Source organism: Rhinolophus sinicus, chromosome 4 (genome assembly GCF_057876585.1).
Source record: "Rhinolophus sinicus isolate RSI-liver-muscle chromosome 4, RSI-T2T, whole genome shotgun sequence".
Lineage (NCBI taxonomy): Eukaryota > Metazoa > Chordata > Mammalia > Chiroptera > Rhinolophidae > Rhinolophus > Rhinolophus sinicus.
Genome location: NC_142504.1, coordinates 9,549,844 through 9,574,919, shown reverse-complemented (window position 1 = coordinate 9,574,919; position 25,076 = coordinate 9,549,844). Strand labels below are relative to the sequence as shown.

At 42.7% G+C, this 25,076-nt stretch overlaps 1 protein-coding gene across 3 annotated transcripts in view; it reads left to right on the top strand.

The window, feature by feature from the left end:
• Positions 1 to 19,957, top strand: part of BMPER (BMP binding endothelial regulator) — a 221,676-nt gene extending 201,719 nt beyond the window's left edge. For all 3 annotated transcript variants that reach the window (XM_019757329.3, XM_019757327.3, XM_074340986.2), the window contains 2 exons: positions 9,428 to 9,558; positions 18,559 to 19,957. In XM_019757329.3, coding sequence (XP_019612888.1) covers positions 9,428 to 9,558; positions 18,559 to 18,740 — 313 coding nt within the window. In that variant the 3' untranslated portion in view covers positions 18,741 to 19,957. The remainder of the gene's footprint in view (positions 1 to 9,427; positions 9,559 to 18,558) is intronic.
• Positions 19,958 to 25,076: the final 5,119 nt, after the last annotated feature.

The window sequence follows — 25,076 nt, the reverse complement described above, 5'->3', positions numbered from 1 at the left end:
TCTTTGCCTCACCTTGCTGACTCCCACAAGCTTGGAGGCATGTGTGTGGGCACACTTTCTTCTCTCCTAGTGTCCAGAGATGGGCAGGGCACCCCAGAGCACAATTTCAGGAGGCGCTGCCCCTCCAGTGCACCCCTGTACTCACAGGTACCCTTGACTGGGCCCCCTTAATTGTGCTGCGTGTTGCCTGCTGCCTGGCTCGGTCTTGCCCTGCCCGCCTCACACACCGCCCCACGTGGAAGGCAGGCTCTTCTTTCCTCTGCCTTCCCCACAGGACCCAACCCATTGCCTTGCACACAGCAGACACTCCGTTAGTGTTTGTCGAGTTGAGTGGAATAGTTTCAAAGGTGGTGCATATCTATCTAGGCCGGGAGTAGAAATGCGAGTCAGACTCATCACAGAGCAGGGGCATTGAGATTTTTCTGGGTAAGGAGCCCCCTCTCATTGCTGGAAGGTCTTTCCAAGGGTGAATATCATGTAGTTTCAGGGCTACCTGAGTGCTGGGCCAGTCCGCATTTAGACATAGAGTCACAGAACACGAGTATGGTAGGGACCTTGTCGTTTTATTAATTAGGGGACAGGAACAAGGCTGAATGCTGGCAACCTGCGGGCACCTTCAGCCTCTGATTATGTTACTACCTCAGATGTGGAAGAGACTATTTCTCTCCTGCTTAGTTAGGTAAAGGGGCCGGTACTCTTTTGTCCTTGAGATTCTTTAAAAAAAAAAAAAAGTATGTGAAACTAGATGCAGTGCATAAGTAGAATGAGATTTTACAGAAAATAGAAAAGCTTAGGCTTGTTCCCACTGATGCTCCCCCTGGCCTGCCCGGAGGGTGTGCCTCAGGTAGGCTCTTACCATTACGCCAGCATTTAGTGCGCCAACCAGCCTTGCATTGTTTCTCAGTGAGTATGACAGTGATTAACTGAACGTGTTTAAGAGAAAAGGTGGTTGGTTTTCTGACAAGCAGCCATTTTTATGATCTCTTTTATCAGCCAGCCTCCCCCACAAAAAAGTGAACAGTAAGAAGCAAATGCTGCAAGAATGAAGGTTACTCGGCACTCTCATTCTTGGCCACTAGAGGGGGGTAGTAACCAGGCTTCCTCTCTTCCCTGCTGGCTGGTGCGACATCTTTGCCCAAACTAAAAAATAAGTTATCCCTCAAACAGTAACAACTCAGCAAATGTCTGTTCATTATGGCCAGCTTTTCCCTCCATGGAGCCAGTGATTCCTACTCTACCAAAGAGATCTCATCTTTCCCAAGAGGAGTATTTGTCAGTGTGTTAGTGGCTACAGAGTCTACAGATTTGGCCGTTTAAAAATCATAGTCCCTGGGCAAGAGGGAAACAGCAGAATGATGCCCACACCTCCCCCCACGTAACTATGGGCATGGAGATCCTATTCTCCACATATACTCTGATAGATGGACTTTTCAAGGGAGAAACCACTTTAGGTTCCTAAAAATGCATGAGGTTGTTTGGTCTCAGCTCAAAGCAGGACTCTGCTCACAGCAATTGCGAGAAACTTCTTCTAAAATAGGCATTTATGGAAAGTCATAAGCATTGCTACTCTTTAAAGGAGGTCTGTGCGTCCTTAGATGCCTCCATATTCCACACACAGAAATAATAATCTCTCACTTTAAAAGGGTGTCTGAGAGTAATGACCCTTTCTGGAACTCTGTGCCACGCTTGCTTTTGCTGTGCAGGTAATGGCATTTGCCTCCTGGGGAATGTTCTAAGGATTAAAGCAATCGATATTTTTCAGTTTCTAGAGCGTGTCTAAATTAGGTAAAAATGTGGAGCACCTAGACTTCAAGTTGGAACTACATATAAGTAGGCAGTGTGTACATGACAGGACCAGAGTGCAGGCAATCCAAGAAGGGGTTCATTGTGAAAATTATCGGAATGGTTTGCTGGGTTTTTCCCTGTTACTTTGGTAGTTGGATTTTTATTCTTGTTCAGGCAGGAAGAGCCATTAGAGGGAAGGACATGAAAGGTAGGAAGATGAACGCACAGGAGGCTGAGTGGGCAGCTCAGGAAGACACCTGAAGCGTCATCACTGGCATGAGCGGGTGGACTGCTCTGTATGTCTCCAGGGGTCACACCTAAGAGCGAAGGTTGGAAATTATGAGGGTTTTGATCCCTAGAAGAAAGAAATGTCCTAAGCATAGACCTACCACGCTGCTCTGTGGGAGAAATGAGGGCTTCAGGAATAGGCTCTGTCGGGGACATTTTTGTTTTGTTTTGTAATATTAGGGGTTGGACCCTAAGACCATCAAATCTAAGATGTGGTGATGGGGAAGCTCTGTTCTTTTATTCTCAGGTTCCTTCCTCTGCCTGGAATTTCCTTTTCCTCATTCGCTAACCACGCAGAATTCCACAGATCCTTCAAGACCCAGCTCCCATGTGTCTCCTACGCTGTGATTCCTCTGGACACGCTCGCACGCCTGCCTGGAATTAGCGCTTGGTATCCCAGTGCGCTTCCTTCCTGGCCATAACAGCCCTCACGTCATTTGGACTTTGGCTTTTAGTATCTGCACAATCTCCCCTTCTAGGTGGGCCCATCTCTGTGCATCTCGGAGCCTCCCTTAGTGCCTGGAACAAACAGGGCTCAGTGAGTGTGCTCCTCGCCCTTAGGAGTGGGCTAAAGGACTCCCGTGTGTGTGTGTGTGTGTGTGTGTGTGTGTGTGTGTGTGTGTGTGTGTGTGTCGGTGTGGGGCATTCGGTGAGGCGGGGCTGCAGATAAGGTCAGTATTCATCCCGAGGAACAGCTGGACTCACACATGCTCCTGCCCCATCTCCTCAGATTGAGTGTGTGAAAGCGACAACCTTGTCCAAAGACGCTTGGCCTCGCTGTCTGTCCGGGCAACCCCAGGCAGCCACAGCTGCAGAGCCAATATTTAAGCCAATATTTGATATTGGATATTCTCACCAATATTTAAGTCACAGAGGTGCCAGACTGCGGCTGGCGCAGGAGGACCTGGAGTGAGCAGCAGGGACTGCCTCCTGGCTGGCTCTTAGAGTTTGCCTCTCCCCGCTTCATCCACAGCTCAATAAAGCAACCTCCTGTTTCCCATGATTGAATTCTTTGGCCCTGTTTTTAATGTTAGAGCACTGTTTGGGGGAATGTGTGGGGATGCCCACATAGTATTGAGGAGAAGGGCATTTACGGATAAAATTATTTTCTTAGGTAGAATGTGACATGGATATGCCTTCTTACTGTGGCTACTACCTCTAGTTTCTTCCATGAAATGCAGATTACGGAGGCCAGCAACATTTCAAGGATTAAAGTATAAATGAATTTTTTAATAGTCTGTTGGCAGTTAAGCACACTTGTATCCACCCAGACAAGACTCTGTCTCCATATCCTCTCCCTTCCCCCTTTCCCATTGATACCCAGGCACCAACAAGCCTGATCTGAGGCTCTTTCACTGGCTTCTATGATCTTCCCAGATACATGCAGCAAGGAAAGCCATATAACCCTAATGTGGTTTCCTAGTCACCTCCCAGCCCCAGGTCTGTCATTGCTCTCAGGAAAGCTGACCTCCAGACTGAACAACGTAGTCCAGCCAAAGACTCTTCCTAGTGGCAGCTCCGACTCTGCCTCCCAGATGGGGCTGGGTGCTGTCACTCGTGGCGTGCCTGGTTGTTCTCCCAGAAGAACGGAATGTGGAGAGTTCCCAGCGGTTAAAACTGTGTCTGGGCAGCAAAGGAATAAGTATTTGCCTCTGTCTGACAAGGTCACCCTCCTGCCAGAAAAAGCAGAGGGAAAACCGTTTGGTATGCCGTTGCTAGGAAGCCAGGATATGTTTGATGTTTTTTTTTCTGTTTTTTTTGTTTTTGATTTGAGCAGTATTGGAGGCTTGCCTTTTTAATAACAGGAAGATCTATGGGTTATTCTTACAATATTGCATGTGCTTTTCTGGAAATGTGTCATTAAAGCAGAATTCTCTCACCAAATCCTTTTTTCTACCATTCATTAAATTATATAAATATATATATCCCCTTGGATCCGGGACAGGAGTGCAAGGAGTTCGCAATGAAAATGACAGCGGAAAGGTTCTTGTAGAAGTAGCTTAGTTCAGTGGTTGCTATAGCCAGCAGCCCCCATGGCCATGGTCATGTTAAGCAATGGTCAGGAGTCGGGGCAAGGATGGGATTCATGCTCTTCATACATCAGCGTCCAACCTTCCAACCCAGAAAGCTGAGCAAAGGTCATTAGGCCATTCTCATCCACGCTTTTGATTCACTGAATATTTCCTGAGCTGTGTGTTCAAGGTACTTGGCTGGACGAGCAAGCTACAGTCTGGCCCTACAAACAAGGAAAGTGGTCATTAGGATTCACAGGGTGTGTGCAAGAATGAAGGTCTGGAGGGGACATGACCCCATAAAGAAGGGGCCACCTTTCCTTGGGCCAGTCAGGGAGCCCCGTGGAGGAATTCAAGCTGAGTCTTAAAGGATGGGCCTCAGGTTTTTCCAGTGGAAACGACAAGGCAGGAAGGAAGCCTGCGGGGTAATGAATGAGGCTTGTCCTACGACTGGGTGGTAGACTGAGGGGGGAAGCAAGAGGAATCCAGATGGCGAGGGACCTTGACTCTGTCGCCAGGAAATGGGAACTTTTTCTGTAGGTGCCCAGTAAGAAAGCAGGAGTGAGCATGACCTTAATCTCACGACACCTGTAAATTCCTCTGGGAAGGACAGAGATGGTTCCCCAGCACAGATGGAGCTGCACGCTGTGTACCAAGATCCAGCCGAATTTTCTGCAGTGATGGACCTGGCGTAAATCAGCACTATCCAATGGTGTGGCTACTGAATATGTAAAATGTGGCGAAGTGTAACCAAGGGGCTGAGTTTGAAATTTTATTTAGTTGAAATTAACTTAGTTTCCATTTAAATAGCTCTGGGTGGCTGGTGGCTACTGTCTTAGAGCTTGACAGGAGGCAATGGTTATAACTTGATGAGGGGTGGGGAATGGATGATTAGGGTTCCCCTGCAGACAGACTGTGGTAAGTCGGATTTCAGGGAGGGAACTGGCCACAGGTCGGTTCTGATACCAGTGCTGGGCCGGGTACTATGACGGCAGGCCTTCAAAGAGTCTTACTGAAACATGACACACATGCATAGAATAATTAGAGAAGGGAGGCAGTCAGTGTGTGACAAACTGCTGCCCAGCATGGCATCCGCTTGCTGGGGCCCTGCAATAGCTCCTGGCACCCTCCTCTTTCCATATCACTGCACTGAGCAGCTGTGTGAACCCCACGGAACACGGGTCCTGCCTGCACTTCTCTGCTGTTGGCAAAGATGCCAGGAGCAGGGTGGATAAATCAGAAAATCACTCTAGATCTGTGATGGAAAGTGTGCTGTAAAGGCATTGCACAGGCAGGCGTTCTTTACCTGTAGAGCTTTCCTGGAAAAACCCAATTGCAATGCAACCTGTGTTTTCCCGTTGGAGCAATGAACAGCTGTGTTTCCTGACCAAGAATTCACCATCAAACAGAACATAACGTGACAGGATAATGCCATGAAAGCAGAGAGAAACCAAAGCCATAAATCTCAGTAACTACGAAAAGTGATACAATTCTGCTACTTATTCTATAAAATGAATATAAATGTACAGTGTTGGTACACACTGAGGAAAGGGCAATCTTCCATTAACATAACAAATTCAACTCTACTGTGCCATAAATTAGATTTTCCTCATAATGAATTATTAAGTGTGATAAACACAAATTGAACATTTGAATAATAACAGTTTTTCTTCTCCCTGAAATTTAAAGTGTCTTTGAGGATGTTTTTATTTTTCTCCTAATAAATTTCTCTGTAACCAGCAGATGCAGACATAATTGTGCCATTATCCGTTCCATCCATCTGGATGCTAAATTCACATCATCAGTGGACCAAGGAGGTAAAGTGTGAGGACAATATACAGTGAAGAGAATTCTAGCCTATGTCAGGAAGCCTCCAATACACAGATGGGAAGATTTTAGCTCAAGAAATATTTATTAAGACCTCCAAATAAATACCCGAATTTTCTTCCATCCTTTATTTCTTATTTTCTCACTCTAGTTCCTGAATTCTGACTTAAATATTCATATGTTCCATGTTCTTCTTAGCATTGTTTTAAAAATACACTGTGATCTTACTTATAGAAAACACAGATAAGAAGAATATAAAAGACCCACAGTTCTATCACTCAGAGTTCACTGTTGTGGACATTTGGGCCTGTCTACGTTCCATGATTTTTGTTTTCTGTGGGTGGCCACACCATATTGAAACACAGCTTTGCTTTTTCAATGACTCCTTCCTGAACATTTCCTCATACTTTAAAATATGTTTCCAAAACATCGTTGTAATGTCTATAGACTATTTCATTGTAGAGGTCACCTAAATTGTTTTAACTAGTCCCCTATTGTAGGCAAATTATATTTTTCTTTTCATTTTAAACAGCACTGTGATGAAAACCCCTGTGTATAAAGTCTTTGTCCACATGCATTACGATTTCCTTAGGTGTGGAATTTCCCTATCAAATGATAAGAACCTTTCTTAGGGCTATTTTGTAAGTATTGCTAGTTGCTCTGTACAAAGGTGTTCTAATGTAGTTATGAAAATGGGTGTTGAGATCAGAAAGACCACAGTTGCAGTCCTGGTATAACAGTTCTGGACTTGTCATCAGCCACGTGACCTTGGGCAAGTCGTTAGCATCTCCAAGCTTCAGTTTTCCTATCTGTGAAGTGGGCTAGTAGTAACACCTCCCTCATATCCTTTGCCACGTGGGACAAATGAGATAACCCATGTAAAAGCTAAATATAGCAAAATGCTTGACATGCGAGCTAACGATTATACACTTCTGCCAGTGGAGTATGGACCGTATACTCCCTTCTCTTACAAACCCTGGGCACAACTTCGTGGTAAAAATCATCAAGGTGACAAGTGAAAAAAGGATGTCTTGTAGTTTTAACTTCTGTGACAAAACACATCTTTCAAGCCTTCAAAAATATGTGAAATATTTCAAGCGAAGGGCTGGCTTTGACAAACATTTTTGTCTCAAATGTTTTTCCTCATGAGTGTCAAGTAATAGAATCAGCTGAAATCTTCTTTAGCTTTAGAGGGTAGATATATTACTGATTGTGTCTGAGGGCACAGGTGGTCTGTGGGTGGGGCAGAGTACCTGTACATAGCAATTATTAAATGTGTGCTTAAACCATTTTTCTCTCAACAGTCTCTATGAATTGGATTTAGCTGTCCATAATTTATTTTAAATTGTATAAATAGCTTCATCAGACAACCATTAGAAATAAAGAGAAAAGAAAGGAAAACATTCACCAACAGTCCTTTCATCCAAATTAAATTTTATTTGTTTACAGTTCACACAATTTTACAGAATTACATTAGAGGTTCTTTCAAATTAGACAATGCAGTTCCTCATATCAAGACCAATTCTTTTCCATAAAATACTGTCATTTTCCCAGGCCCAGTAGGTGCCATGCCATTGATGTCACCTCAGTGGGAGCTGTGTATAAAGAAAAGAGATCCACACCTCGTGGGCCAGAAGGAGGGTGGGTGATGGAAGTCTCCTGGGGGAGTGAAATAGAAATGGAAGTGGAGAGTAGAACCTGGGCAGCTGCAGACGTCGCTGTGAAGTCTTAGCCTGAATGTGATGGGAGGGGTTAGTCTGAAATGAAAATTGAGGAGGGTTCATACTCAGGCGTTTAGAGGCCGTTTTCAGGACAGGCTTTACTTTCCCTTTCCTGGAGGCCTGGGGGCGGCACACAAATTTAAAGGCAGATACCGTGTGTCTCCTACCTGAAAGGGTTTGCTCGTGAACATGACTTCACAGGATTTCTGTCATGCAAATGGGAGAAGCTATTAAGAAAAACGGCCTTGATTATTACGGAGAGGAGAAGGATCAGTTTGTCTGTCCTGGTCAATGTGTCTTAAGTATTAGTCCACAGATAATCTCTCCCTTTATGACATGAAAGTGGTTCTGTGGGTTTCAGGCGTATTCCTCTTTTGTCCCTGTTAGTTCTAGTTCCCAAGGCTCTGCCCTTGAGTGTTGGGCTGTAACAACTTTGGGGGTACATGGTGGGTCTGTTGATCCTGTAATATGGTTTCTGCTGTTCATTCTCGTTTAAAGCAGGTGGTGTGCCAGCTTCTACACAGCACTAGCTGCTCACTCTCTCTAACCCAATGTGCATACATGTCCCACCAAGAGAAAACGGTGGACCGTGTCTTGATCACTTTTCCAGATCATCTGTGCTATTTGCAAATCTGAATATTATTTTTTCTGCCTTCAGCCTTGAATTAGGTTCTGTAAAGAAGAGGTTTTGCTGGAAAAAAAAGGAAAAAAAGGATAGTTTAATTTTATTAATCTTGGGGGCCTCTTGCATAAATGTTAAGTCAAAATTGGTGGGCAGTGAATTTGCTAGAAGCTGAAGATGAGGCCAGGGGTATGGTATGAGAAAAAGGGCGCTAGTGGAAGAGTTAGGAGACGTAATTTCATTCAGTCTTTTGCCACTTATTAGTGTGACTTTGGGAACATCTATTTACTTGGAAAGTGACTTCTTCATTTCTCAGAGACTGTCTGATGTCCTGTTTACTACTCAGTGACAGGTTGCATGTGCAAGTGCTTTGTAAATTAGAATATTACATGCCAATGTAAGGTCATTATTATGTCTTTGAGGTCAACATGTTTCACAATTTGTTTGTTTGTATTTAAACACATTTCTGTTCTCTTTATGTCCTGGCCTATCATTTTCATATTTAAAGTTAAGCTAAGAAGACCCTGGTGTCATCCTCTTTATCTTTCAGTCTAATCAGGGGCCTAAAAGTTCTGCTTTATTTGGAATTTGTCGCACCATATTCTAAAAAAATGGGGTCCAATGATCCTTAAAAGATGAAGATTCAAGATGTTGCCATAGGGTCTTATGCTTTCATTCTGGTGGTCACTGATTATATTGTAGTAGAACCTTTATTCCTGTATCACAGCTGTTCACAAAAGGACAGAATCTTGGATGGTGGCTGTGTTCTAAAAGCTGTATTTCTAACATAATAACCACAAGGCACAGGTGACTGTTTATATCTAAGTTAATTAAAATTAAATCAAGTAAAAAGCTTGGTTCCTCAGTCGCACTAGATACATTTCAAATGCTCAATAATCAGATTTAGGTACTGGCTACTGCTTTGGATAGTGGAGATTATTGAACATTTCCATTATTGCAGAAAGTGCTATTGGACATTGTTCAACAGTATCCAGCATAGGTTCCGTGCAAAGTTTTTATACCGTTTGTAGGTTTCTCACTCAATACTGCAACCTTTAATGGCCAGTCATTGCTCCCCATTCACCCTCCCACCCACTTTCTGCAAGTCACAGTTGGGATGTTTGATAGTTTGATATGTGTAAACGTGCATTTCTTTCTCTTGGTTCCCACAGGTCCTGCGTGACAGACATGTGTGAATGTCCAGTCCATAAAAATTGTTACTGCGAGTCATTCCTGGCATATACCCGGGCCTGCCAGAGAGAGGGCATCAGCGTCCACTGGGAGCCTCAGCAGAACTGTGCAGGTGAGACACTCCTGGCAGATCCAGCCACCAAAGTTTCACCGCAAAGCCCAGGGCAGCAATGGCAGAGACTGCTGACTTGAGTGGCCATATTCCCCCCTTGGCCAAAAGGAAATCACATCAGTGACCCAACTGGAATGCAACTTGGTAAAACACTGGCGCTTCCCACTGGGCAGGGTAGAAGGCACTTCAGAGAAATACTTGGTGACAAGTATATTTGAACAATTTATGGATTTCCACTGTTACAAAATCCTACCAACCTCAAGCTACCAGCTGGATGTACTTAGCCCCAGGAACATCACAGCTGTAGTGTATGTTACGTGGAGCAAAGGAGATTTGGGACAATTCAGTCATTTAAGGTCTTTGGGAAAAGTGTGATTATTATTATTATTTTCTTTTTTTTTGAGAGAGAGAGATTGTGATACAAACCCTAGCAGAGAGTTCTTTTCCCTCTGCTTTCTGTAATGGTTGTTAGAGCTCTTTGATCGCAGGCAAGTTAATTAGCCTATTTAATACTATGAAATGGACTTCGGTGTCCATCCCGGAGTATTTCTCACAAACTGGCTACGTACTGGGCATTGTGGTAAGCATGGTGGGTACACTGGTGACTGTGAGAGATGAGGTCCCCTGTCACTGAGGTGCTGCCAATCCAGTGGGAGAACCAGACAAAACATAGTGACTCTATAGTACATACTAAGTATGGTAAGTGTGATGAAGGAAACACACAGGGCAGAGCAGCAGAACGCAAATGGAGAGGGATTGGGTGACCGAGTGCTCACGGGGTGAAGAGGGAAAGCTTTTCTCTGTGCAAGTGGTATGCCTGCAGGACTGCCACGGGTCAGGGGTGGCATTCCATGCAGAAGGCGGGGCGGCCATACGTAGCAACAAAACAGCATGCTCCCAAACGGGATGGGAGGCAGAGGGGGTTGACCATGGTGAGCATGGGAATGAGGGGCACACAATGAGGGTGGAGCCGAAGCAGGAGCTGGATCAGGGAGGACTTTGAGGGCCTTCGGAAGGATTCTGGCTTTTATTTCAGGAGTGGAAGCCTCCAATGGGCTCTAGGCAAGCCCCTTTATGCTTTTCAAAGATCACCCTGTATAGAGAATAGACTGGATGGGGCACGATTGAAAGCAGATGACCGGGCAGGAGGCTATTGCAGTAGTTGTGGTGGAAAAAAAGTTTAAAAAAGATGGGTTGGATTCAGATGGAGGCAGTGCATGAGGAGAGAAGAGGGTCTAGAGATCTTTGGGAATTTTACAATAATATTGGCTATGTAGAGTTAAAGGCATTAGTGATACACGTGTGAAACCTCTGAAGAGTGTCCCCTCATAGGAGATGCTCAATCAATAATAGCTGCTGCTATTTAGATTGGAAGACGAGGTGACTGAATGTTCGTCATTTTCTTCAAGGGTCAGTGAACAGTTTTCTGTAAAGGTCCAGATTTGCCCGCAACGAAGAGACTCGGGGTTACAACATTACACGACTGCTCACAACCTTAGCTCTGATATTAGAAAAGAAGGCAGTTCCTGGCTTTGCTAACTCGAGAATGTCTCTGTTGGTAGCGCACAGGTTGGTTGGAAGAAGGGTCACAAAGGATTGTCCTGATGCTGTGTTTTCAGTGCATGGACATCTCATTTACTTAGACCAGTGGGTCTCAATCCAGCTGAGCAATGGAGTCAGTTTGGGAGCTAAAAAAACAAAACAAAACCAGAAACCTATGCCTGGGCCTGGGCCCAGATATCCTGCTTTAATTGGCCTTGTGTATCTTGTAAAACCTCTCAGGTGACTCTGACCTGCAGCCTGACCTGAAACCACTGAGGTAATTTGAATGCTTATTTGGGGGGCTTTGGGGGAGTAGGATGACAGGTATTTGGGGGTTCCTCAAGCCTCCGCAAGCTGCCCCTTGGCACAGTCACTAACTAGTCTGTGTCCTTGAAAAGCGCCAGAGCCTTTTTGTCTCCTCTGTCTTCCCGTTTGGATTTGCTCTCTCCTCCGCAAACCCAAGTCCAATTTTTACATCTGAGTTCACCTTCGGCAGCAAGAGTACCTCTCTGTCAGTGCTGACCAAAGCTCAGAGGAATATTGATTTGATAAAAATAACTCACATTAAGGTCTGCTTGAGGCTCCTGAAAGGTGAGACTAAATGGGTTCTCTCTTACCTAATGCATCAGTGTGGTGTAGCACAGTACGGGCAATATTTTTGAGGGACGGGGTCCTTTCAGCAAATCTTGACTATTCTCTATTCTGAGTCCTCCTTCCCTCGAATCTACCAGAAAATGAATAAGCTATATGAAGCCAAGCCCCGTCCATCCATCCTGGTGTAATGTAATGCTCAGTAGAACGTCATTAATTTTATTATCTGCGGTGGGGCTGTGGTAAGGATCGTATTCGATACAGAATATATGAGCTCTCTCTTCCCGGCCCAGAGCTATATTTAGCAGCATTTCAGCACATACATTGCATTTGTAGATGACACGTTTCACCTCAGCATCCTGATTTCAGAGACTGCACTCAGGAGCTCAAATTACTTTTCTAATGGAGAAGGAATATGTCTCCTGAAAGGTTCCGTTTCCCACTTACGGTTAGTGGGGCCTCTGAGTGAGGTACAACTCTGTCAATATGTGGTTGCAGGAGAGCCTTTTACACACACACACACACACACACACACACACACACACACACCGTGAACTTCCACAGATTGACAGCTGGTACAGGAGGAATTTGCAGAGACGTGCGGGATCTCTCAGATTCATTTCTGATTCATCTGGAATACTGAAGACCGTGAAAATACCTGTTACTTGATTTTTAGCTCCCAGATCTTTTGTCTTATGACAACTTAAGGCCACTTTATACAGAGAAGAAAAATTTTCCAGTGTAGAAAGCTGGGAAGTTGAATGAATAGGAGGCCAGTCAGGCTTGAAAGTCTGAATGAACAAGTGACTTTCCAAGTCTAGGCTGGATTTTAACCGTATCATGATGACGGATACAATGTACATGCCCACAGGCTGGACCTCCAGCCTGGCTGTGAATTACTGCATATAATACAATATGCAAGATCTATAAAAGTTTAAGAATGGTGGTATACATTAATAGCTACTATTTTCTAGGCACCTCCTTGCCCCAAGGACTCCACTAGCATTTTTATTACATTGTATTTTGCTAAATTCACATTGTAAGCTATGTGGTAACATTCTCTTATCCATGTTTTACTGATAAGGACATTGAGGCTTAGACTATTTAAGAAATTTGCTAAAAGTCACAGAGCTCAAAAAGGCGAAAGTTGGGAATTGAAGCCAGGTCAATTTGCTTTGTAGCCTCTGTTCTTAATGCTTATGACAACACAGACAAGCAAGAGCACGGTGGGAAAATATATTTAAATATGAATATGTATTTATTTGTATACTTACACAAGCATCAACTGGTTTATTCAAACATTTGTTAGATATTTCCAATTTCTATTCACTCGTTCCTTATGATCGATAGTTGTTACTTGGTACCTTCTGACCTTGTAACTGTGTTATGATCCTGCTCTTAGGAGACTTTCTGCCACTTGCCTATAACTGACACTAATTGTCCCTGCAGTTTCACTGATACATTGTGTAAGTGGAAAAGGTGTTGGGATACTCAGAATGGTGTGTGTCTTTCTGCAGCACCTCAGATGTCTGCTGGGTTCTGGGAGCAGTTTCAGCTTGTTTTATTCTGCAAACTCCAGGTGATATCTAACCCCTTTGCTGCGGCATCTCTGCCTTACTCAAACACCCTGAGCTTTTTCTTGGCTGACTTGCTGCCTCCTGTAAAAGTATAGGAGCTAAAGTTCAAACTGTGACCTTCAGCCCCCAGTGAGGGGACATGGAGACAGCTGATTCCAGAGGGCACTTGTTTACTGAACTTCTTGATAAAGCCAACACGTGTTGCTACATAAAGTAACACATAAAGCTATTTGTGCATTAGCAGTAGCCGCTTGTGTGCCTCCTTTGAGAATAAATACATACCAACTCGAACCACTTTGGTAATATCCTGGTTTTGTAAAAAAATCTTAAACCAAATGAATTCTTTTTAAATGCATGTATGCAGATCGAATCACATTTATGCTTTAAAAAAATTATCATTTGCCTTTTATAAGTTTGGAAAAAATTTGGATTCACAGAAAGGTAAAACAGTGTCCAAGCCAATGTTAGCTTTCTAGGTTTGTCTAAAAGTGCCAATTTGAAGGCGAACTCAATCATGTCATCCCCCAGGTCAGAGCCTTCCAAAACTCCCCTTTGCCAAGGCTTGCAACCTGTTTCTACTTCTCTGCCTTTGTCTCCTACTCTCCCTCCTCAAATGTCGGGCTTCCTTCCATCAAGCCAAGGACCCGCCCTTCCCTGGTGGAACACCAGCTGCTTGTTGTTGCCTCGCCTGCCTTTGCTCTTGCTGTTCTCTCTGCTGGTTCTCTCTTCCTGCCATTGTCTGCCTGACAATTTTGACTCACCGTTTAAGACTTAAGTGGGATCAATTCTCTGAAGTCTTCCTTCCTTGATCCCTCCCCCAAAAAAGTTGAGTTGATGTTACTCTCTTACTCTTCCATGGTACTTTGCTTTCTTTGTCTTATATGATGCATCTTACATCTTATGAAGAATCTGTTTATGTGTCGTCTTCGCCTGTCTGGTTGCAAGCCCAGGCTCCTGTAACTGGAGGTCAGAAATGACATCTGATTCACATTTGATTCCTTGGCCTAAGAGGATGTCATCTACATTGCAGATACTTAGTAGACGTTTATTGATTTAATTTGAATTGAAATGGAGATGGTAATTATATGATGTAAGATCTTTTCTTCCCCTAGCACTTCTTAATTTTCTACATTCTACTTTCTACCTACAGATTGAGGGAAGTATCAGTGTTTGATAGTCAAAGGTAAGATGTCACAGAAGAGCATTAGTAAGTTAAGTGGTAGAGAGAGAAGAAAAGAATTGAGAGGTCAGAGAGAGGAAAAGACACCAGGGAGTTCTTATCTATAAGAAAATGAGGGGAAAGGAAAGAACACTGGTGGGAAGGAGGAAATGCTGCACGGTTTTCATACTAAAGGGATCTTTGCAAATTGGAAGGGGAGCAAAGTAGATATCTGGAGGGTAAAGCGAGTTGAAAGAGATGTTCTGGAAGCAGCAGAGTGGAAAATGAACTCAAGGCCAGCCAAATGTAATCCACACTGGGAACTGGGATGATGGATTGAATGTCATTAAGATTAAATCATCATCCAACAGGCACAGACATTTATGAAGCTGCTCCTCTGTGCTTGGCCCTGTGCCAGAACCTTGGGTCATAGAAACAAGGATTTTGCCCCCAAGAGCCCAGGTCTCGGTGGCTCACTGGCTTCAACCAGCAGTGGTTGCATAGTGACACCTGGAGTTTTTAAAATCTACAGCTACCTGGGCCCCTCTACAGACTCAGAGCAAAAGTCTTTAGGGAATGAGGATTAGGAATACATATCTTTTTAAAAAGATACTCGGAGATGCTCATCAGCATCTCTGATTAAGAACTACAGCTGCACTCGAATTGTGGGATTAAAACATAAACAGATAACTATAATATGAAAAGTGCTGTGGAATGCAGATGAGGGAAGGTATCCTAGGGGAGCTCCAGGAAGCTGCTTGAAGGAGGTCGGTTTGAATTGAGACTTGGAAAATGATGAGACTGGGAAGAGAATCAGAACTGACGATAATATATTTCGGAGCTCTCTGGAAATTAGAGATTAAACTGTAGTAACTGCTGTGTGTGTGTGTGTGTGTGTGTGTGTGTGTGTGTGTGTGTGTGTGTGTATGAGAGAGAGAGAGAGAGAGAGAGAGCAATGTAGAGGGAAGAGAGAAGAGTCTTGGAGGTAATTTGAACACTTAGTGCCAGCGAGTAGGTAAAGAAGCTCAAGAGAGGTGTTCTCAAGGTGTTAGCGGAAGCACCTGGAGAATTCAGTGTCATAAGATAAAACGGACAAAAAGAGGTAATATTTTGTGGAGAGGACATAGAATAATGGGGATTGCTAGTATGTCAGCAGATATAGTCATTATTGAAAATTTTGGTGGGAACTGCTCCAGTAAAGTGGTAACTGAGGACAGGTCCCCAGTGTCAATTACTTGCAGAAGAATTGGATCAAATGACAGTTTTCTCTCCTATGAAGTTTGGAGATAAAAGGAAGAAGAGACTAAGTCTGGTAGACTAAGGACTAGTTTTTGTTAAAGTTTAGTGTTGGTCTGAAAATGTTTCTCATATCTAGAGGATTGAGCCAACAGAGGGGGAGAAGATTAATATGCAATGAAGACAAATAATAAAGCGAGTTCCTGGAGGAGGTGGGTCAGAAAAGAGGAATGGAAAATCAAGGATGCGTGCAAATGAGCAGAGGCAATGAAAGATGAGTGAAGGGTTCTCTTCCAAACGACCTGAATCCATCAATGAGTGAGGACGAGTGCTCTGGGACTAGGGAAGAGCTCCAGTAGGTTTTGGTGGAAGATGATGGGAGACAGAGGAGCTCCCAGTGTGCACCTGCTTTCACCCTGGAAATATTAGTTTCCTTCTCATTTGCTACGACGGCCTAAGTTTCTGCAGTGACTGAAGCGTGACTATCAGGGCTGTTGTTAGGACGAGTCTTTAACTGCACGTTAAAATTACCTGTGCTGACAGGGCATTTTTTTTTAACCACTGATAACCTGGTTCCACCTTTAAAAGTTCTAAATTGGTTGGTCTGGGGTGGGGTCCAGGCATCCGGATGCTCCCCGGTGATCCTAATTTCCAGCTGTGAACACCATTGGTCCATAGAAACTTAACAACACATGGATACAATTGCTGTGTGTCACTATGATATTCAGCTAGGATGCTTCCAGACTGTCGGCATGCACAACGTATAGGGCATTCTGTTAGTCCCTGAAAAAGAAAAAGAGAACTTTGAAGGGATCAGTGAAAAGTCAAAAGATTATCAGAAAAGTTTAAATCGAGAGATTTAAAGGGAGAGTTGTGTTCATCCACCCACTGCCTCGTTCCTATATCCAGACATTCATTCACCCTCTGAGCAGCTAGTGCACGTTATATGCCACACTACTGATGAAAAGAAAGAAGCAAAACTCTCTTTTTCTAGTAGCCTAGACTTCGTGGGGTGGGGAGAGAGAGGGCAAATAACCGATGGTTATAATTTCATGTTGTAAATGTAAGACTAGAAGTGAGCAGTGGGAGCTCTGAGTACACAGCCCAGGGGCCTCTTTTCCAGACAAGAGGGGGTGGGGTGGGGGGAAAGACTGGAAACTGAGTCTAGAAAAGAGGAAGATGGGGTGAATTCTGGTGACATTCACCAAGCTAGACAATGGCCCTAGATGAAGGCAGAGGACAGGCCTTCCGGATTGGCTCAGCTACACGAGGTCCCTAGTAGCCTCAGGAGTAGAATTAACTGATGAAAAGCTGAAGCAACTTCATAAAGTCCCATCGTGGAGGTAGTGTTAGGGCCTGCAACCTTAAAGGGTAGTAAGTAACCTTTTGACTTATTTACTCTGTCAGTCAGGATCAAGGCATGAAACAAATGGCATACTCAAATTCACTAATTGAGGTATGTGTCATAGTTTAAAAGGGATAAATAGAGTGTAGGGAAATAACCAGGAAAAGTCCAGTGCCCTGGAAATGAACTGAATCCATACAGAAAAACGATCATCAGAGAGCCAGCTATTATGAACTTGGTTCCACTCAGACATTTCTCAAAACTCTATGGTTCATATGGCTCAGTTTTCTAATAATATGTAAGAACTTGTGAGAGATCATTGACTGCTCTCTGGAGAGGGCACCTCTTTTCTCAGTTGTTTTTAAACTAATGTAGTGGGTATTTGAGGAGCCTTCATAGAATTTACTTTTATGGTTCTTACTGTTCGTTGGACATGGTCAAACATACATGCTCTGTGGTAATTGTAAATATGTAATTTGAAATTCTCAAAATAAGGCTCACTTGCTTGAAAACCAGTTCTGTTTTTCCATTTTACAATTACATGATTCTTCCCCAGGTATTATTCTGCATATGGCATAACCAACAATAGAGGCATTTAAATTGATAATCTTCCACTGTCGTTCATTTTGTTTGCAGCACTTCAGGTGAAGGTTGGATTGTCACCGGTGTTCTCTCAGAGTCCCTCCTCTAAATTCCTAGTGTCAACAACATTCTTGCTCATGAAAATGAGGGTTGGTCCGTTTGACTATCACTGGAAAGAACTCAGATGGGAAAGTCTGTGTGTCATAAAATGTCCAGAATATTCACTGTATTTGTTTAGACAAATTTATTCATGCATTTTCAGGAACTCTCAGAATATTGACAAACTTATTTTAGCTCTAAGTTAACAAAGATAGCAAATTGATTTGTCTACATCAGCATTTTTAAGTTCTCTGGCCCAGCCCGCCACCTATTTTCCTCTCCCCAGTCACACATCCGATTTTCTCTGTTTGGCTTTACTCTTGCCCTAACTTGCCTCAATTTGATTAATTCAACACAGAAACCCTGCCATTAAAATATGTAACACGTTTCCAATATCTTTGGTAGGTATTTTTTTTCTGGACGTGTAATTCTGTCTATTTGAATATTGGTTGCACAAAATATTCCTATTCGTCACAGCGCAGTTGCTTGAAGGACTCTTTGGCGTTAATTTTGCATACTATTATAAACAACTAAATAACCTGATAGATTTTCTTGTAGCTTTACTAATTTACAGTTTGTCTTATCTGGGAATAAAAAGCTTCTCATTTTCTTTTCTTTTGAAGTTCATTGACCCAGCAGATGGATCTTTGATGTTCTTTTTTTAAGGTGTAGGTGATTCTCAGCATGTTTGAGGAATGGTGGGTGTTTGGGGTTCCTTTGTGAAAATGCGAAAGTGAACCAGTGCTGTGGAAAAGCCTATGCAGAGTGACCAGAGTGACCAGAGGCTGTGGAATGGCATCAGGCTGAGGGCGAATTACTGAGGCCATTTCTTTCCATCTCACCTGTGCCTCCTTTTTTTTTTTTTCCAGCCACCCAGTGTAAGCATGGTGCTGTATATGATACCTGTGGTCCAGGATGTGCCAAGACCTGTGACAACTGGAACGAGATTGGTCCATGCAATAAGCCCTGTGTCGCAGGTTGTCATTGTCCAGCAAACTTGGTCCTCCACAAGGGAAGGTGCATCAAGCCAGTCCTTTGTCCTCAGCGGTGACCTTTGTTGAGCAGCTTAAGACTTTGAAACCGGGTGTCCCTGACACTGCAGTGGAAGAGCCAGTGAAGGACTGCAGTATTTGTGTGCTGATTCGGCAAACTCACACACACAGAGTATATATGTGTACATATATAGATATATAGATATATTCAGAAACATTTCATCATTTATATAAACTATAGGTGGATTATTATATGTATATTTTTTGCTATAAGACATGTATTGTTTGTAGAATCCTAATCTGTAAGCCATTGGATAGATTGTATAAATAAACCAAGTGTTTTTAATTTAATAAGGCAGCATGCAGACATAGCGGATGGCTTTACCATCACATACATTTGTCATTTTTAAGGAAGTTTTCTAAAGAACCTAAATTGCCTGCCTGCGTTAATTTTAGCGTTGAATTGGGATTTGCAGTTCAGTGAGAAATGTGTTTCTCTGGAGAAGGGCAAATTTATCTAGGGGTGTTTCATGATTCCAAAGAAAAGAATGTATGCGTGAGAGAGATGGTTGCTGATTGGTGACAGACCCTAATGGTGCATGTAAAGCAAGGCATAGGTTGTTGGACTTTATTGGGTCAGGGTCTGATATTATTTCCAAAACTGATTGGCTAGTTGCCAAGAAATATATATTTGTTCCTAGAGCATAACCAAAGAATCAAATGATTTCTTGCCATCTTTGCATATTCCTTGAATTTCCCAATTATATATGTGTTTATGATGGATGTGTCTGCTTACACATCACACACTGAGATTAAGGAGTGGCTGAGTGACATGTTAGTTTTATTGAGCGTGAGGAGATGTTTGGAGAAACTGTTGCACAACATATAAAAATATCCATTTCTCTGAAGCTCAGAGCAATTTAGGCTGGGCAAATCTGATGAGATGATGTGAGCCATTTACATTCTGTGACTATTCCATGTATAAAATGAAAGCCTTTAATTATTTCTAGAGGATTCCTAGTGCAACGCTATTTGACTGTTACTATGTCATAATTATTAGAAAGAAAGCCTTTACTGACCAGTCGATTTAACATCAGTCCAAATGGTCTATATACTTGCTCTAATATCCTGATAGGTTACTATTAGTCACCATGTGATTCTCTTGACTTTTATTTTCAGCTGAACAAGTGAAAATGTCAACAAAACAAAACCCACTGATGTCTAAAAATAAAATGTTCTGCATTGTAGTAAATAAAAAGCTTACGATTTAAAACAATGCATTTTCTATTTCAAGATGCGCTGTATTGTACTTTATAAATAAGCTATGCCAACTTCAGGCTCATCAAGTTTTGACAGCTCTATTTAGATATATTTTATATACCCTATAATACTTTATTTTGATGAAGAGTTTTATTATTAATAATAGTCAATAGCAAACTCCCAAATTGTTGACCGTCAGCATATTGCCATTGCTTTTTAAGGCATTTGTGTTCCTTTAACATATACTCATGACAGCTAAAAGATGAATTTTCATTTTTTACTGGGACATCTCTAGCTGTGTAAGTGAACTGTATAAGTGCACAGTGTAATAGTGACTGGCTGGGGAAGCAGGGAGTGTGGTGGTTATTGCTGCGCTCAGGTCTTAAACACCTGAGTATCTGGGACCCAAGGCAGCCAGTCCGAAGCCTCAGTGCTGCCCTTGGAAAGAAAGCTTTAATTTAGGAGACGGTTCCAGGTGGAGTTGGTGACCTTGTCCACACTGTTTAAGCATTTGGGGCCACACTTTTACTTATCCATAACACAAAGGGGTAGTGTATGGACAGGATTAAGAATCAGAGGACTAGACACCTTGCTGCTAGTGAGATTACTTGCACAGTATACTGAGACATAGTTTGCAAACACTTTCACACTTGCAATCCCATTTATTCCCCACACTGTACTGAAAGGAGGAATAGGGCAAATCAGTTGACATTTCCTGATTGGTTTCTTCTTTTTTTCTTTTTTGACATTTAATATTATTTTATATTAATTTCAGGTGTACAGCATCGTAGTCAGACATTTATGTAATTTAAGAAGTGATCCCCCTGACTAGTCTAATACCCACCTGGCATTGTACATGGTTGTTACCATATTATTGACTATATTCCCTATGCTTTACTTTATATCCCATTGACCATTTTGTAACTTCCAATTTGTATTTTTTAATCCCTTCACTTTTTCACCCTGCCCGCAATCCCTCTCCCATCTATCACTCTGATAGATCTAATGTCCATCTGACACCATACGTAGTTATTACTATTTTATTGACTATATTCCTTATGCTCTACCCTACACCCCCATGACTAGTGTGTAACAACCAATTTGTACTTCTTAATCCCTTCCCCTCTTTCACCCTCACCCCATCCCCACTCCCATCTGGCAACCATCAAAATGTTCTCTGTATCTATGAGTCTGTTTCTGTTTTGTTTGTTTATTTTGTTCTTCAGATTTAACTTGTAAGTGAAATCATATGACATTTATTTTTCACTGTCTGACTTACTACTCAGCACAACACCCTCTAGGTCCATCCATGTTGTCACAGATGGCAAAGTTTTATTCTTTTTAATGGCTGAGTAATATTCTGTTGTATATACTCACATGTAGCACCTCTTCTTTATCCATTCATCCATTCGGGGACACTCAGGTTGCCTTCATATCTTGGCTAATGTAAATAATACTGCAATGACGGTACAGATGCACACATCTCCTTGAAGTAGTGTTTGGATTTCTTCAGATAAATACCCAGAAGTGGGATTACTGGGACCTTCTTTGTCTCTTGTTATAGCCTTTGTTTTAAACTCTGTTTTGTCTGATATAAGTATCGCTGCCCCCGCTCTTTTCTTTCTTTCTTTTTTTTTTTTCTTTTTTCACATTTCCATGAAAAAATTTTTTCCATTCCTTTGCTTTTAGTCTGTGTTGTGTCTTTTGATCTGAAGTGATTCATTTGCAGGCAGCATATGTAAGGGTATTGTTTTCTTATCCATTCAGCCACCCTATCTCTTTGAATTGGAGCATTTAATCCATTTACATTTAATGTAATTGTTGATACATATGTAGTTATTGCCATTTTCTTATTCATATTTTTTATTTATTTATTTTTTTGGTCTTAAGTTCCTCTAAGATTCCTTGTAATACTGGTTTGGTGGTGATGAACTCCTTTAGCTTTCTGTTGTCTGGGAAGCTCTTTATCTGTCCTTCAATTCTAAATCGTAGCTTTACTGGTAGATTAATCTTGGTTGTAGGTCCTGCTTGTCATCATTTTGAATATTTCCTGACAATCCCTTCTGGGCTTCAAAGTTTTTGTTGCAAAATCAGCTGGTAGTCTTATGGGTAACTAACTGCGTTTCTCTTGCTGCTTTTAAGAGTCCCTCTTTGTATTTAACCTTTGACATTTTAATTATGATGTGTCTTGGTGTGGGCCTCTTTGGGTTTATCTTGTTCGGGACTCTCAGTGCTTCCTGGGCTTGTATGTCCATTTCCTTCACCAGGTTAGGGAAGTTTTCTGTCGTTATTGCTTCAGATAGGTTTTCAATTCCTTGCTCTTTCTCTTCTCCTTCTGGTACCCCTATGATGCAAATGTTGGTATGCTTGATGTTGTCCCAGTTTAAACTGCCCTCATGTTATTGGATTCTTTATTCTTTTTGCTATTCCGTTTGGGTGTTTGCTGCTACTTTATCTTCTGAATTGCTGATTCTGTCCTCGGCTTCATCTAATCTGTTGATTCCCTCTAATGTATTATTTATTTCAGTTATTTTATTTTTTATTTCTGACTGGTTCTCTTTTATGTTTTCTATCTCCATTTTTATGTTTCCTATTCTCTTTGTTGAATTCTCCCTGAGATCATTGAGTATCCTTACAATCAGTGTTTTGAACTCTGCATCTGGTAGATTGCTTGCGTCCATAATGTTTAGTTCTTTTTCTGGAGCTTTGTTCTATTCTCTTTTGGGGGGATATGTTTCTTTGTCTCATCATTTTGGCTGCCTCTCTGTGTTTGTTTCTATGCATTAGGTAGGGCTGCTATGGCTCTCTGTCTTAGTAGAGTGGCCTTATGTAGTAGGTGTCCTGTCGGTCCCAGTGAAACAATCCCCTGGTCACCTGAGCTGCATACTCCAGATGTGTCTCTTGTGTGGATTGTGTGTGCCCTCATGTTATAGTTAAGCCTTGGTTTCTGTTTGCACATCAATCAGAGGGATTGACTGTTGGGCTCCTTGGTTGTGAGGACTGGCCATTACTATAGTGATGAGGCTATTGTGGATAGGCTGACCCTGTGGAGCTAAAGGATTCACTTTAGCAGGGCTCTGGTGCTTGCCCAGTCTGGCCTTTGTGTGTGTCATCCTTGGAGGTGGCTAGGTGATGCTCCAGCTCAGTTCAAAGCTGGCCACTGGGTGTGCCAGCCCCAGGGCCACCTGGGAGGGGACTCGCTGCAGGACAATTTCAACCAGAGCCTGTGTCCTAACTGGAGACAGCTGGCATGAGCCACAAAGCAATCTGGAGGTGGCTGCCACCCACACTGTGCTTGGAGGTGCCTTGAGAGGCCAAGCCACGAACCAAGGCCAGCTGCCACTAGTGCCGGGATTAGGGCTGCTCACCCAGAGGTACAGGACATACTGAAGCCAGATGCTGCTTGTCTGGGTTTTGTGAACCTTTGGTAGACTTTAGGAAAGTCTGCAGCATGAGACAATGCAGGCGGTTTATAGAAAAAGCCACTGGAAGAGGCTTGTATGTGCCTGAAAGTTGGGTCAGGTGGGGTCTCAGAATCACCAGGTCAGGGCAAATGAATGGCGTTAACCAGGTTGATGGAGATTCATATATGGCTCCCACCTGCGTCTGCATGCTGGGAAAGGGGAGGGCTCAATAAAGGAATAATGGCTTCTGCCAGCTTCTCCATCTGGGAGAAAACTGCCCTTCCAGCACTCACCCTGCAGCCAGACAACTCAGTTCCTCCCCGAATGTTCCTTTTTCCTTTTGAGTTGCTGCTGCTCCAGCGCTAGAGCTCAGAGCCAGTGATTCCATCGGTAAGTCTGTGTGCCGTCCCACAAAGAGGAGCTGCCCTCCGTCTCACTCAGCCACAATCTCTGCTGGTTTTCACAGCAAGAAATTATGGGGCCTTCCCTCCCTGGCACTGGAACTCTAGGATGAGAGCCTGGTGTGGCACTGAGACCCCTTGCTTCTACAGGGGAGACCTCCACAGCCGAGATGCCTCCCTAATTTAATGTTTACACACAGGTATGGGACCAGCCTGTTCCACATCTCTGCCCCTCCTACCAGTCTCAAAGTGGCTTCTTCTGTATGTCTTTAGTAGGAGGGCTTCATTTTAGCAAGACTTCAGGTGATTCTCAATGGCAGTTGTTTTGTAGTTTAGTTCTAATTTTGATGGGGTTTTGAGAGAAGTGTTTTGATACTCTACCCTCTTGACCAAAAGCTCCCTGGTTCATTTCTTTTTGATTCCTTTAGATTATCTTTAAATTCCTTTTCAGTTCACTTTTATGAAAGAGGGATGGATGCAGAAGGGAAACGATGCAAAAGGGGAAATTGTGAGTGGTTATTTACTTGTCATGGCTGCACCCAATAAGGCTAACCAGACTCTTTCTGAACATTTTTAATCATGGATAACCATGGAGGGTGAATGATGAAGGCTCTTCTTCATGAACCAATTCCATGAATTTGGGTGGCTTGGTTATAGTTTGTGTGATGTACCTTCTCCAGGGTTTAGTTTAATCTTTCTTTGTACATTTTTGTTTCATTCCTAACCCTAGAAGCAATAGAAGGCAGAGTGGTCAGAGGGTTACTCAGGCCTACTAATCCAAACAGGAATGAGAGAGAGAGTGGGGAAATCAGCTGAACAGTTGGATTGCATTTTCTGTTTTTGGCCATGGGCTATAGTTGAGCAATGATTTTTTGTCTAATATTTGATCATAATGGAGATTAATCAAGTGTTTCAATGATAGTGACCTCACTTTATTCACATGGGATATTTTCAATGGGTTCTCAAAGCCAAACTCCTGCAGACTTAGATGACTTGAAATGAAAATGTCCCATTTCTCTCATTAATGTACATAACATGGTTTAGCAACTTGTGTTGGTTCTGATATATATGTATACATTAAAAATGGGTTAATATTGCTCTATCTACATGTATAAAATCCCTACTTTGATTATGCTTTTAACTATGAAGATTGAATCTGATAAGGGACAAACATCGTTGATGAACAAGCACTATTATGATTCTCATTGCACATGATGCTCAGGAAAAGTAAGTTCTTCCCTCCATGTGAAGATAGGAATGTTTGAAGGTTCTGAACTAAAAGTTCTGAACTAGAAAGAAAAATAAACCTTTGACATTGACAGCAACAATT